The following is a 14544-nucleotide window of genomic DNA, read 5'->3' as shown; positions in this document are numbered from 1 at the left end:
ATCGGTATGTAGATAGTATTGAAAGCCTAAGGTTGAATGAGATCATCAAGCAATGTATACATGGTGAGCGTAGAAGTCTGAGGGCATTCCAGCTTTCGGAAGTCAGGAAGAAACCAGCAAAGGAGAGTGAGAAAAGACAGCCAGTGGGATAGGGGGAGAGCCAGGGAAGGGAGGTGTGCTGGGAGTCCGGTGATTCCCATGGCTCGGGCAGGAGGAGGCGCTGCCGGCAGGCAGGACCGGGAATTGATCCTTCAACTTGGCAGTAGGCCTGGCATTGGGGAGATGGACCCATGGAGGTGGTGGGGGTGCAGGCCTGATGGGGAGGCTTTAAGAGAGTGAGGGGATGGTGAATGAAAACAACTCCCCTGGGGAGCTTTGTTGTAAAGGGGGCACAGAGAAAGAGGGTGAGTGCTAGACAGGGCCATGATAACAAGACGGCTTTTTCTTTTCTTTGTTTAAGATGCGAGAAAGTAGAATATATGTGTACTCTTATTCATAGGACCTAAAACGTCACTGTTTTCTTGGTTACGGTGATAACTTACCTAATTTTCCATTTATTTAGCTATGAAGACGAGCAAATCTACACTGGGTCAAACAGATTTTCCAGGTGAGTGAGAAATCTTGCTTATAAATGTTGTTCAGCATTTAAGAGCAGTTCCTGTTTTGCAGAGTATTTTTGGCTTTGCCACGGGGTGTTTCCTTGGTTATACATAAAACATTGTCACTCCTCTCCTTTAATTGACAGTTGCTGATCTGTACATTTTTATATGTGAAACAGCTCATAGTCGGAAGCCGGCACCTTCCAACGAACCTGAATATCTATGCAAATGGATGGGACTGCCCTACTCAGAGTGCAGCTGGGAAGATGAAGCCTTGATTGGAAAGAAATTCCAGAGCTGCATCGACAGCTTCCATAGTCGGAACAACTCGAAAACCATCCCGACAAGAGAATGCAAGGTGTGGTGACTGCTGGCTTTTGAATTTTCAGGGGAAAGGTGTATTGCTACAAAGGGTTGGCCACATAAATAGATGTTGGGGAGAGAATATACTGCAAAAGTAAACGACAATTCCCACTTTGAAGTGAAAGAAGATGACTTAACCTTGACATCAAAGGAAAATAAAACAAAAGGAGAGGATGAGTTGTATAATGGCTTTGTTGACTTCTTTAATATTATTTACACAATTAGATATATCTGTTTTAGAGATATTGTGAAGAATACTTGAAAGAATTAAAGCACTTTAAAGAGAAGTGATGGGAAAGAGGAGTGTCTCTGAATTCTAGGTTATAAACTAAATATATAGGCTCTTTTATTGCTAAATTGGTTGTACAGATCCTTTTCTTTCTTTGGAATTCATGCCCTGTGTAAATTGGTATGCGTGGGTCCTCAGTAAGAAAAGTTTATGTAAGACATGACCTCTTTCTCGAAGAGGTGGACATTCAAATTCATGGCACCAAACCTCTATCTGTGAAAAGCAGTGTGTAGCTGAAGGTAAGTGAGTGTGGCAGAGAATATGTCCAGAAGTAGAAGTCACTGAACCATAGGGATCATTGAAGAGGTTTTAAAACAAGAGGAAACTGTGGTACTTGAAGTGCCCTGTCCTTGAAAAATAGATTGGAGCTGGATAGACAGACAGAAGGGGGCCTAGGTTATTGCCCTTCCATGAAAGATATTGAAAGAAAAATATTCTTATAGTGCGGTAGGAGGACCACCAGACCTCAGGGTTGGAAAAAAGGGAGGTGATATTGGTGGGTCACAGTGTGTATGTCTTTTTTTTTCTTTAACTTTTAATTTTATTTAACTTATTTTTTTAAAGATTTATTTGTTTATTTGGCTGCGTTGGGTCTTCGTTGCAGTGCGCAGGCTTCTCATTGCTGTGGCTTCTCGTTGCAGAGCTCGGGCTCTGGGCGCATGGGCTTCAGTAGTTGTGGCACTCAGGCTCAGTTGTTGTGGCTCACGGGCTCTAGAGCACAGCCTCAGCAGCTGTGGCACACGGGCTTAGTTGCTCCACGGCATGTGGGATCTTCCTGGACCAGGGCTTGAACCCATGTCCCCTGCATTGGCAGGCGGATTCTTAACTAATGTGCCACCAGGAAAGTCCTAACTTTTTATTTTATATTGGAGTATAGTTAATTAAAAGTGTGTATGTCTTGAACACCTTGAAGGGTATTTTGACTTTATGCTGTGGTTGTTGGTAAGCCTACTCTCCTGAGCAGAGCAGCAGGGGGGAAACAGTATTTCATCTAGAAAGCTTCACCTAATGGCAGTGCGTAGGAGACTCTGGAGTAAGCAGTTGTTAAAGCCAGAAGGTCTCACAAGGAAGGTGTCGTAGAAGCCTGTGAAGGGAGAACTTGTGAGGATGAGGGAAGCAGTTGGGGGGTCAGATGGGAGAAGTGTTGTGGGGGAGACTTGGCGGAAGTGGACAGCTGGTGTTTGGTGGGTGAGAGTAGGGCATCTGACTCCATTCACTGCCAGCTGCTCCCAGAGGAGAGCTGAAACTAACCATGATGACCTTACCAGACACCTTATTAGGATAACACTCCTAATAGGGCACTAATTCCAGAGAGTGCTCATCTTCAGAGAAATGCTCCCTGAAGAAAAGACTGTTGTGGCCAAATAAGTTTGGGAAGCATTCATGACTGAGTTTTTCCTGTAAGTTCACAGCATACCCAAGCATGTTAGACTTTGAAAAGTCATGAGCCATGAAATTTATGTTTTTAATCCATTGTTTCCCAAACTGATTTGGCCACAGAACCCACATTTTGTGCAAACCATAGAAACATGGCTTTACTAGACTGCCAGTTCCTCACACCTCTGGAGGTGAGAGCAGCATCCTTTCCTTCAGAAAGCCAAACTCACACAGTTGGGGGTTCAAGGTAGGTGGGCTGCATTTCAGAATTTACAAATGCTGTTATGGTAAAAGTTATGTGCATTTAGCATAGTACAGACTTTCCCAGAGGCATTGTTCTGTGCTGTTTAGAGTAAGATAATGCCAAAATGAAAATAGGAGACTGACTTCTGTACTGTAGAGGCGATGTAAAGTAAGTGCTATTTAGTGATGTTTGCAGACTTACTTCAGGAAAGGAGCAATTAACTAAAAAATCTTCTGGGATGCAGTCTGGCTTTGGGAATGCAGACCACACGATGCAAGAGCTCATGGTGGGTTGGGTGTGCTTGGTGATTCAGATGGGAAATTTAAATTCATGTGCTTTGGTGTTGAGTGCAGAAATCATAGCTAGCATTTTCACATCTGAATAAGAAGGTTTTCTTCAGACCCGGGCTCTGTTAAATTTTGCATTTCAGGCTCTGAAGCAGAGACCACGATTTGTGGCTTTAAAGAAACAGCCGGCATATTTGGGAGGAGAGAATCTGGAGCTCCGAGATTATCAGCTAGAAGGTCTCAACTGGCTTGCTCACTCCTGGTGCAAGTAGGTAGAAAAATATGTTTGATGTTTTCTCTACTGTTTCTGGCGTCTTAAAATTGTTAGATGTAAGGAATTGCTTCTTTCTGTTGTATAAGAAATACAAACATTATGTGATTGAGAGAAGCCGCTTCTGGAAATTGTTATGTATGTGTAATTACCAGTTTAGTCTGAAGGAAAACTACTTCGTTATTTAGTTATTCTGGGGGTAGTTTCTCATAGCCAGAGACCTGTGTCATACTGTGTTATTCCTCACCATTATGTGTTACCTAACAAGGTAAATGGCCCAGATCTGTGGTGTGGAAGGAGCTATTCCCAGCAGAAAGAAGAAAATGTCTGTTTTCCATTCAGTTTTCTTTCTAGACCAGGGAAACCTTTAATTTCACGTAGTGGTGCTGAAGAGTAATGTGATCTCCCACCCCCCCAGTTGCTATACAGGCCATCTCTTGTAGAGAAAGCTCTCTGACGGTTCAACTTGTGAAATTATCCTTTAGTTTTTGTAACAAGGTCACCGTAGTCTTGGAAAAAAAGAAGAGACATGAGACAGTGAGGTTTAAAGATACTTTGAGGCTGTACTCATGAATTTTATTCACCAAATTCAATTGCAAATTCAGGTAGTCCCTAATTACTATGTATTATGGACCCGTGTAGGCCTTGAAAGTTTAATAGTGAACCAAGACAAGACAGGATTTCCCCGTCTTTGTGGAACATACATTGTGAGGAGTACCTTTAATGTCTGTCTACAAATTCCTCCCCGCAGTGTAAACTCTTAATTTCTTCAGTGTTTTATGGCAAAGCAAGAATTCTTATTTCAGAATTGGACTATAGCCTGAAAACAAAAACACGAGAGCTTCTTTTCTCAAGGCCGAAAAGATGGTTTTTAGTTACAGAGATGCATTTGCAGTGACTTTCCCAATTGAACTATCTAATACTCTTTGTCTTGTAAAATTTATATAATATTTAACATTCAATGTGAGAGTCAAAGATCTTGAAGAGAGTCAATTTCTTTGACTGAGAATGGAGGTTTCATGTAACTATTGTTCTAAATTGCTTGACAATTATTTTTGTTTCAGAGAATAGTGAGACCTGATCTTCCTAAAGGGTGGTTATAAGCTAGGTGGAGCCTTAAGACGTTGTGTAACTAACCCTCTTGTTTTACAGTTGAGGGCTCTTAGGAGCCCTTGTCTGAAGTCACACCATGTAGAGTCCTGAGCCAGCATTTTCTGCTTTAAACTAATTCAGAATCAGCTGAAAAGGGCCCAAGCAGCTACTAAGCCCTGGTCATGGGAACTTTGCATTAAGTAGCGTGCTGTTTTGGTCTAGTTCCTGAAAAACAGGCAGATCAATCCATACCTCCATTCATGTGCATAAATGGACAGTGGCACTTTGCTGGGAAGAGGAAATGTTGGAGAAAATTAACCCTGTTTCCTCCCCAGTGGTGTGAAAAGGTGAGAGAAATATGAGGAAAATTACTCAAAGGAATCTCTTCTTGGTGAATTAAATGTCTTGTTTTTCTAATCAGTTAAGCTGTCTTTAACTTGAATATTAGTTTTAGTTTTCTCTGGTCCACTGATGAAGCATGTGTCATGTGTAAACCTCCCATGGCCTGATTTTCAAGAACCTTTTAATATTTTCAACCTATGGCATACATGCATTCCTGGTTTCCTGCCAAATGGGCTCTTTTCTATTTCCAGAACGTACTTTCTTAACTCTGGCTATTTGTTTAAGTTTAAATAACTTAAATTAATTAACTTAAGGGTTTTTTTCTTAATATCTGGACAGACTTTTCCTATTAGCATCCTGTTGAAATCCTGCCTGCCTCCTAGAGCTGTGTTTCTCAAAGTGTGGTCCAAGGAATATACCTGTATCACAGTATCCAGAAGTGCTTGTTAAAAATACAGGTTCTTGAGCCCTTTCCCAGATATTCTGATTCAGTAGGTCTGGGGTGGGATTCAGAGATTTGATCTGCAGCCTACCTGCTGCAGCGTACCCTGCTCTAGACTAGTGTATTTAAAACAAGCTCAGTGCACCCGCAGCATGTAGGTCTGGGGAGTAGTGTGTGTAGCATTAAACAGCCCAGGGGCATGTAGTGGAATGGGTAGGCAGTTTGAACAAGGGCACATGACTGTCAGGCTGCGGGGTTCACCAGCAGTGGGAATAGCCCATCTGCCCCTGCTTTCTGTATTGCTGGAACCCTAGGTCATGTGCTTGTATACACCAATATAACAAAACCTGCCTTCTCTGTTACAAGGGATAGATGTAAAAGACCAAAATGCAAGATAAAGAACATAGTCTGAATAGGCTCTTGTAGTAATCCAGACCTTGATTATACTTAGATTACTTGTTACTCTACTGTCTTCTTATGTAGCAGACTTAATTGCAGAGGAGAGGAAAGACATTTGAGGACTGCAACTCATGCCTCGCTTGGTGACATCATGAGGCACGGATGCCTTTGCTGTTTGTGCACATACTGTTTTTTTGTGAACTAATGATCTTTTTGTTTTTGTCTTTTTCTTTCTGCAGAAGTAACAGTGTAATCCTTGCTGATGAAATGGGCCTAGGAAAGACCATCCAGACCATATCATTCCTCTCCTACCTGTTCCACCAACACCAGCTGTATGGCCCCTTTCTTATAGTCGTCCCTTTATCCACCCTCACCTCATGGCAGAGGGAGTTTGAAATCTGGGCACCAGAGATTAACGTAGTGGTTTACATAGGTGACCTGATGAGCAGAAATACGGTGTGTAAACAAAAAGAATTGGGATAGACTCTGTGTTATAAATGTATTTGGGAAATTGACCTAAAGCCATTATAGTCTTTAGTAAAATTGTGATTCTGACACTGTGCTGTGCCCCTGATATTGGGAGATTTATGTATCACAAAAATAAAATTCAGATAGTCTTAAAAACATATGCTTGCTTTGTAAAGAAAAGCAACAGTAATACATGAATGGGAATCTCTTAGTTGGACTGCAGTATTAAGTTTTTGTTCTTTCTTTCCTCTGTACTTTCAAGACAACTTTATTTATAAAGGATTATAAGATGGAGTTAATACCTTGTGGAATGTTAATGTTATTTTTGCTATTTAAACAGAGGGATGTTACTGAAAATAATTGAGTTCTTAGAGTTTGTTTTGTAACCTTTTAAAATGGTGAGGTTGTATAACTTATAAGAAAGGAATAAAAGGACACTGAGCCGTTTCAGAGCTGTAGAAATGAGAATTATTTGTCTGAGATCTTGGGCATCAGTTAACTTAAGCATCAGGAACTTAGAACACATAGGCTTATGTTTGTCTTTGTTTGGCAGATCTTTTCTTGATAATGACTGACATTTTATTAAGGTGCTTACTATGTGCCAGGCCCTGTGCTGGGTGCTTCACGTTTATCACCTATGATCCTTATGATAGTCTTCAAAGTAGATGATATTCTTTCCAACCACTGGTGAAGAAATTAACTCAGAGAGTTTGACATGTGTCCCCAGGCCAGCTGGAATGTAGCAGAGCTGGGATTGGGACAGAGAGGTGTCCGGTCCCAGACCTTTGCTTTTTCACCACTGTATGTATGTTGGAATAAACTGTTTCTAGGGGATTGCTTATAATAAGCAAGCCATAGGGAACCCTCGGAGTTTTGAGAGAGATGTTATAACCATACATTATCATGCTAATTCAAATTTATTTTTACTGAATATATTTTCATTAAAATTGTCTAACCTAAACTCCAGCAGATTTCATTGCTCTCATTTTGAGTTTCTAAGTATATAGTAGTTCTTGTGTTTGTTAATCCATTCGTTAACCGTTTAAAAAAGAAAAGAAAAATCTAGATTATGCAAAATTGCTTCCAGCACTACTGCATTGAAAGGTGAAGGCAAAGAAAGTGAACTCTAAAAAATTGTGGAGTCAGGGACATTTTCTCCTCTTTCCATTACTCCTTTGTTCTTCCTTCCCACTTGGTGGTGATTACCTGCAGCTCTCCTTGACCTGTTCTCCAGTTCCTAAGTTGACAAGCAAACCGTAGGAGCTTTGTCATGGGCCATTGCACTTCCTGGGTGTCCAGTTATATACATTATACTTCAGTGCCAGTGTGTTAGTTTTTATGTTCCTTTGCATTGATGTTGTTTTCATTCATATTAAATTGTATTTTCACCCTATAAGCCTCCCTTTCCTTTTTCTTGGGGGCCACATCTTTCTTCTGTATGATTAATGAAATTTCTGACCAAGCAGAGGTTAGAATTGGTTTTATTTACTAATAAAAGTATGTCCTACCAAAGAATAATCAAATTATATTTCCTTAAGAAAATTTTCGTTCTGGGAGATCCCTAGATAAGTTCAGGTCACCAGGGTTTAATTGCTGATGAAATGCCTTTTTTTGGTCAAATATACTGGGGGTGGGAGGACAGGGGGAGATGACAGTTTATTTGAATTCTGACAATAAAGTTTTTGCTGCTCAGTGATAAATCTTTTAATTCTAACTCGTATTGCTCTGTACTTTAGTTGTTTAGGTCAATTTAGAATGTATAAGGTAGTCATTAAATTCTAATCAGATTTATTTTTTATTTGGTGTATTTCTATTGCATCTATTGTAAGACTTGCTGGTGATGTAGAAAGGTAAAAGTAGAAATTGTATCTTAATTACTGTTTTCTCTTATAGATACGCGAATATGAATGGATTCACTCTCAGACCAAAAGGCTGAAGTTCAATGCACTTATAACAACATATGAGATCCTCTTAAAAGATAAGGTGTGTAGTCGGTAACCAAAAGGCTAAATTTTGGAGTGTGACGTGTCTAAACGGTGGGATCTTTGCCTCCCCCTTGCCATGTTACTTGTCTTATTTTATTAAAAAAAGAAAACAAATGAACAAACAAAATACATGAAGAATATTAAGGTTATTAAAAAATAAACAGAACCTTACAGTGAGTCACCGAAGCCAATGGAATTAAATAGGATGAAAGGGTATTGAGGCCAGTAACTTGCCAGAGATTCTGATCAGTCATTGGAAACTGGTCCTGAGTGTCCTCTCAGGCATTTCCCATCTTATTGTTAAGCATTTCTCCAGAACAGATGTGAATGGTCTCTGCGAGGAGAACAGAAAAATGCCGCTCTCTAAATGAAACTCTCCTTTCTACAGTTACTAAGACGTATATATGCCAGGTGATCCCACTGGTGATAATAAGTACAAACGAGTTCAATGTGGTGGCTCCTGGTGTTTCTGTGCTTCAGGGCTGGGGTGGAGAATAGGCAGAGAAGAATCTTCATAAAGGAGAGACTGCAAAATCATGAGTTTTTTGTTTTTGTCCAGCGTACCTGTTTTTGTGTTTTTGCTTTGAGGCATGCAGCAATACCTGGCCTAAGAGACCCCTTTATAGCTTTTAGAGGATGGCCTGCTCTTTTGAGTAGACACCAGTCTGGCAACTCACAGACTAAACAGAGTCCTGATATACTTTTAGTCAGTGAAGAATAAATGTTTCTTTGTATACCTTTGTGATGGTATTTGTACAGAGATAATTAACACTTGAAAGTACTTTTGGGTTCCCTTCTGACCTGGTGGCTCGTTCTGTTTTGTTTTTACTTTAGACTGTGCTGGGCAGTATTAACTGGGCCTTTCTGGGAGTGGATGAAGCCCATCGGTTGAAGAATGATGACTCTTTATTGTATAAAACTCTGATTGATTTCAAGTCCAACCATAGGCTCCTGATTACGGGGACCCCTCTTCAGAATTCCCTCAAAGAGCTCTGGTCCTTGCTGCACTTTATTATGCCGGAGAAGTAAGCTCCTTCCTGTGTATTTCAAAAGATGTTAGAATGTCTGAAATGCCAATGCTTTTTAATTTTTGTAGTAGACCTCAGGGAAAACAGATGGCATGATTTGGGGAAAGCAAAGCATTGAACTGAGATAGCAACAAAATGTTTCATAACAGATGATAGCTCAGAAATCAGTCCGTTAAGGAAGAAAGCACATTGTCTACCAAACATTTGAATCATTATTTAACGCTTTGGGGGAAATAATTGATAAATAGGAAATATCAGACCTTCTCCCTGTTGTCACAAGGTGATCAATATAATTGGAACGAAGTATACAAGGTATACAATCTGACAAGTATTAAGAAATATCTTAAATCTAATCTTTTGATAATGGAAGCACCAGCTTTAGGTCTTTTTAAAATCTAACTTACTGAAGAATTGTGGAATGTCTTTAATGAAAAGATTTTTGTGGGAGAGATGGCATGCACATTTCATAAAATTAAAAATTCTCTATTGGTGTCTGACGATACTTAAAATGAAATCTAAATTTATTACCTTAATTTGGAATACCCTACTTAGTCTGACCCATCTCATACCACTTTCTCCATCACTCATTGTGCTGCAGCCATTCTGGCCATCTTTCTGTTCCTTTAACATGCCAGGCATTGCGGTTCTTTTTGTCTGGGATGGTTTTTCTCCTCTTCATCCTCATATGGCCAGTCACTTATTAATATCTTTGCCTCAGGTTATATGACCACCTCCTTTTAGAGGTCTTCTCAGATCACTGAACCTGAAGCATATGCTTATTATCAGTGCCCTGTTTTATGGCACCTCTTTTTTTTTCATGTATTTCCTCATTCATCCCATGTCATTAAGTTATGTATTCAGAAGTAGCAGGGATCTTGTGTACTTTATTCATCCATGGTCCACATTGCCTAGAATAGTACCTGGCATTCAGTAAACAGTTCAGTTGAGACAATGACAGGTAAATGCGCCACAATTTTTTTTTTTTTAATTTAGAGAAGACTTGAGTGCCTACTGTGTGCCACAAACTGAGCAAGGCTTTTTGGATGGCCTAAGGAATAATATAGAACTGGTCCCTTTCCCCATGTGTGTTTTTTTTTTTAAACAGCCTATTGGGATGTAATTTACATACCATAAACTGCACCATTGTAAGTATACAAATCAATTTTTTTTTCAGTAAATTTATAGAATTGTGCAACCATCACCATAATATACTTTTAGAATATTTTCCTCACTGAAAAAAAGTTCCCTCTTGCCTGTTTGTAGTTAATCTCTGCTTCAGCTTCTAGCCTTAACCAATCGCTAATCAGCTTTCATCTCTACAGATTTACCTTTTCTAGGCATTTCATCTAAGTTGAATCCTAATAAGTAGTCTTTTCTTTTTGGCTTCTTTTATTTGGCATAATAACTTTGAGATTCGCCTGTGTTATAGAGTTTCTTAGGAGTTATTTTCTTATTATGGAGTGATAGTCCATTTTGTGCACATCCAGGCATCAGTTGATGGATGCTTGAGTTGCTTCAGTTTTGGGCAGTTTTGTCTTTGTGTAGACATATGATTAGATCTACAAAAGTGGAATTGCTGGGCTGTTCAGAAAGTGTGTATTTAACTTCTTAAGGAACTACCAGCTGTTTTCCAAAGAGACTGTACCATTTTACATTCTCAGCAGAAGTGTCTGAATTTTCTAGTTTCTCTGTATCGTCACCAATAGCTGGTGTATTGTCAGTCTTTTGGATTCTAGCCATTCCGGTGGGTGTGTCGTGGTATCTCATTGTGTTTTGACTTACATTTCTATAATGACTAATAATATTGCACATCTTTTCATGTGTTCATTAGCCATTTGTATATCTTTGGTGAAATGTCTGTTCAAATCTTTTACCCATTTTTTAAAATCTATCTATTTATTTTTTAAGCTCTTTATTGGAATATAATTGCTTTACACTCTTGTACCAGTTTTTGAGGTACATCAAAGTGAATCAGCTGTATTTATACATATATCCCCATATCCCCTCCCTCCCGCAACTCCCTCCCGCTCTCCCTCTCCTGGCCCTCTAAGGCATCACCCATCATTGAGTTGATCTCCCTTTGTTGTACAGCAACTTCCCCCTAGCTATCTGTTTTACAGTTAGTAGTGTATATATGTCTATGCTACTCTCTCACTTTGTTCCAGCTTCCCTTTCGCCCCCCGCCCCTCTAACCCCATGTCCTCCAGTCCATTCTCTGCATCTACATCCTTATTCTTGCCCTGTCACTGGGTTCATCGGTACCATATTTTTAGATTCCATATATATGAGTTAGTGTATGATATTTGTTTTTCTCTTTCTGGCTTACTTCGCTCTGTATGACAGTCTCTAGGTCCGTCCACATATAGCTCCATTTCATTCCTTTTTATGGCTGAGTAATATTCCATTGTATATATGTGCCACATCTTCTTTATCTGTTCATCTGTTGATGGGCATTTAGGTTGCTTCCATGTCCTCGCTATTATAAATAGTGCTGCAGTGAACATTATGGTACACGTTTCTTTTTGGATTATGGTTTTCTCTGGGTATATGCCCAGTAGTGGGATTGCTGGATCATATGGTAGTTCCATTTTCAGTTTTTTAAGGAACCTCCAAACTGTTTTCCATAGTGGCTGTATCAACTTACATTCCCACCAACAGTGCAGGAGAGTTCCCTTTTCTCCACACCCTCTCCAACATTTATTGTTTTTAGATTTTTTGATGATGGCCATTCTGACTGGTGTGAGGTGATACCTCATTGTGGCTTTGACTTGCATTTCTCTAATGATTAGTGATGTTGAGCATCTTTTCATGTTTGTTGGCCATCTGTATGTCTTCTTTGGAGAAATGTCTATTTAGATCTTCCACCCAACTGTGGATTGGGTTCTTTGCTTTTTTGGTATGAAGCTGCATGAGCTGCTTGTATATTTTGGAGATTAATCCTTTGTCCGTTGCTTCGTTGACAAGTATTTTCTCCCATTCTGAGGGTTGCCTTCTTGTCTTGTTTATGGTTTCTTTCGCTGTGCAGAAGCTTTTAAGTTTCATGAGGTCCCATTTGTTTATTCTTGATTTTATTTCCATGATTCTAGGAGGTGAGTCAAAAAGGATTTTGCCTTGATGTATGTCATAGAGTGTTCTGCCTATGTTTTCCTCTAGGAGTTTGATAGTGTCTGGCCTTACATTGAGGTCTTTAATCCATTTTGAGTTTATTTTTGTTTATGGTGTTAGGAAGTGTTCTAATTTCATTCTTTGACATGTAGCTGTCCAATTTTCCCAGCACCACTTACTGAGGAGGCTGTCTTTTTTCCATTGTATATTCTTGCCTGCTTTGTCAAAGATAAGGTGCCCATATGTGTTTGGGTTTACCTCTGGGTCTCTATTCTATTCCATTGATCTTCCTTTCTGTTTTTATGCCAGTAACATACTGTCTTGATCCCTGTGGCCTTGTAGTATAGTTTGAAGTCGGGAAGGCTAATTCCACCAACTTGGTCTTACCTTCTCAAGATTGCTTTGGCTATTTGGGGTCTTTTGCATTTCCATAGGAATCTTAAGATTTCTTGTTCTAGTTCTGTGAAAAATGCTGTTGGTAATTTGATAGGGATTACCCATTTTTAAATTGGATTGTTTGCTTTATGAGTTGAAGAGGTTTTTAATTTTTTTTAAGTAGTCTGTATTAAAGTGCTTTATTAGACTCAGATCTTCTCTAAATAAAGGCTATAATACTTCATTTCTCTGATGTGAGTGGATGCCTTTTATCTCTTTTGCCTTATTGTATTCGGTAGAACCTCCATGTTGAGTAGAATTGGTGGGAGTAGGATGTTACAGAATTTTTTGTTAGGTACCCTTTATAAGGTTGAGGAAGTTTTCTTGTAGTTCTAGGGAGTGTTGGATTGAACATTGAATTTTGTCATGTGCTCTTTTTCTGTACCTGTTGAAGTGACCATGTGGTTTTTGTTCTTTATTCTACCAATATGGTATATAACATTAATTACTTTTTAGATATTAAGCCAACCTTTCATATATCCAGTTGGATAAATCCAACTTGGTCATAATGTTGAATCCTTTTTATGTGTTGCTGGATTCAATTTGCTAATACTTTGTTAAGAATTTTTCTATCTTTGTTTCTGAGGTATATCAGTCTCTAGTTTTTTTTTGTTTGTTTTTGTCTTCTGTTTTAGTGATGTCTTCCTTGCTTTGGTATTGGGATCATAGAATGAAGTGCGAAGTATTCCATCCTCCTCTATTTTCTGAAACAATATGTTAAGATTTGCTACTTCTTTTAAAAATATTTAATAGCTTTCAGCAGTGTTGCCTTGTGAGCTTTAGCTTCTTTTTGTGGGAATTTTTTTTTTTAAAGCTCTCTCCCCTACCTCCAAGCTACTTTTTTCTTTCTTTCTTTTTTTTTTTTTAATTTTTATTTATTTATGCCTGTGTTGGGTCTTAGTTGTGACACATGGGCTTCTCTCTAGTTGTGGTGCACAGGTGGGCTTCTCTCTAGTTGTGGCGCGGGCTTAGTTGCCCTGTGGTGTGTGGAATGTTAGTCCCCGACCAGGGATGGAACCTCTGCATTGGAAGGTGGATTCTTAGGATTCTTAACCACTGGACCACTAGGGAAGTCCTGTGGGAAAATTTTTTTTATTTCTTTGAGAACTTTTATTGAGATACAATTGACATACAATACACTATATATATTTAAAGTGTAAAATTTGATATCTTTTTCCTTATTAGTAATGTATATATGGCAATCCCAATCTCTCAATTAATCCCACCCCAACACCACCCCCCCAGCTTTCCCTGTGGGAAAATTTTTAATGACTATATCCGTTTCTAGTTATAGGTCTGTTCAGGTTTTCTTTTGCATCTTGACTTAGTTAATTTGTGTCTAAGAATTTGCTTATTTCATCTAAGTTGTCGAATTTGTTGGCATAAGGCTGTACTGTTTCCTCATAATCCTTTTCATTTTCAAAGGATCAATACTGATATAATTTTTTGATTATGATAATTTGTATCATCTCTTGGTCTTCTTAGGTAAAGGTTTTAACCATTTTGGGGATGTTTTCAAAGACACCAGCTTTGGATGTTACTGGTTTCTTTATCTTAGAATTTTATTTATTTCTATTCTCATTTTTATTATTGCCTTCCTTTGTTTTTCATTTAATTTTCTTGTTTTCTGTTTTCTTAAGATGGAAGCTTAGATTTTTGATTTAAGTCTGTTTTTTCCTTTTCCCAATATAGGTACTTAAAGGTATAGGTTTCCCCTCCCCACATGTACTGCTTTAGCTGCATCCCAGCTAAACTGTTTTCATTCAGTTTCAGCTGTTCTTGAATTTCTCTTTTGATTTCTTCCTTCCTGCATGGTGT

The 14544-nt window shown here is 38.9% G+C and overlaps 1 protein-coding gene across 9 annotated transcripts in view; it reads left to right on the top strand.

Annotated features, from left to right (window-relative positions):
• CHD2 (chromodomain helicase DNA binding protein 2) overlaps positions 1-14544 on the top strand; it is a 116274-nt gene that overhangs the window by 37742 nt on the left and 63988 nt on the right. For 5 of the 9 annotated variants that reach the window (XM_057719808.1, XM_057719806.1, XM_057719802.1 and 2 more), the window contains 6 exons: positions 563-607; positions 746-957; positions 3303-3427; positions 5945-6161; positions 8067-8156; positions 8993-9183. In XM_057719808.1, the coding sequence (XP_057575791.1) occupies positions 563-607; positions 746-957; positions 3303-3427; positions 5945-6161; positions 8067-8156; positions 8993-9183 (880 nt within the window). The remainder of the gene's footprint in view (positions 1-562; positions 608-745; positions 958-3302; positions 3428-5944; positions 6162-8066; positions 8157-8992; positions 9184-14544) is intronic. The other 4 variants (XM_057719805.1, XM_057719804.1, XM_057719810.1 and 1 more) reach the window with 1 other exon arrangement.

The sequence above is a fragment of the Hippopotamus amphibius genome, chromosome 2 (genome assembly GCF_030028045.1).
Source record: "Hippopotamus amphibius kiboko isolate mHipAmp2 chromosome 2, mHipAmp2.hap2, whole genome shotgun sequence".
Lineage (NCBI taxonomy): Eukaryota > Metazoa > Chordata > Mammalia > Artiodactyla > Hippopotamidae > Hippopotamus > Hippopotamus amphibius.
Note: the sequence above shows the minus strand (reverse complement) of the source record. Positions and strands in the feature narration are given on the sequence as shown.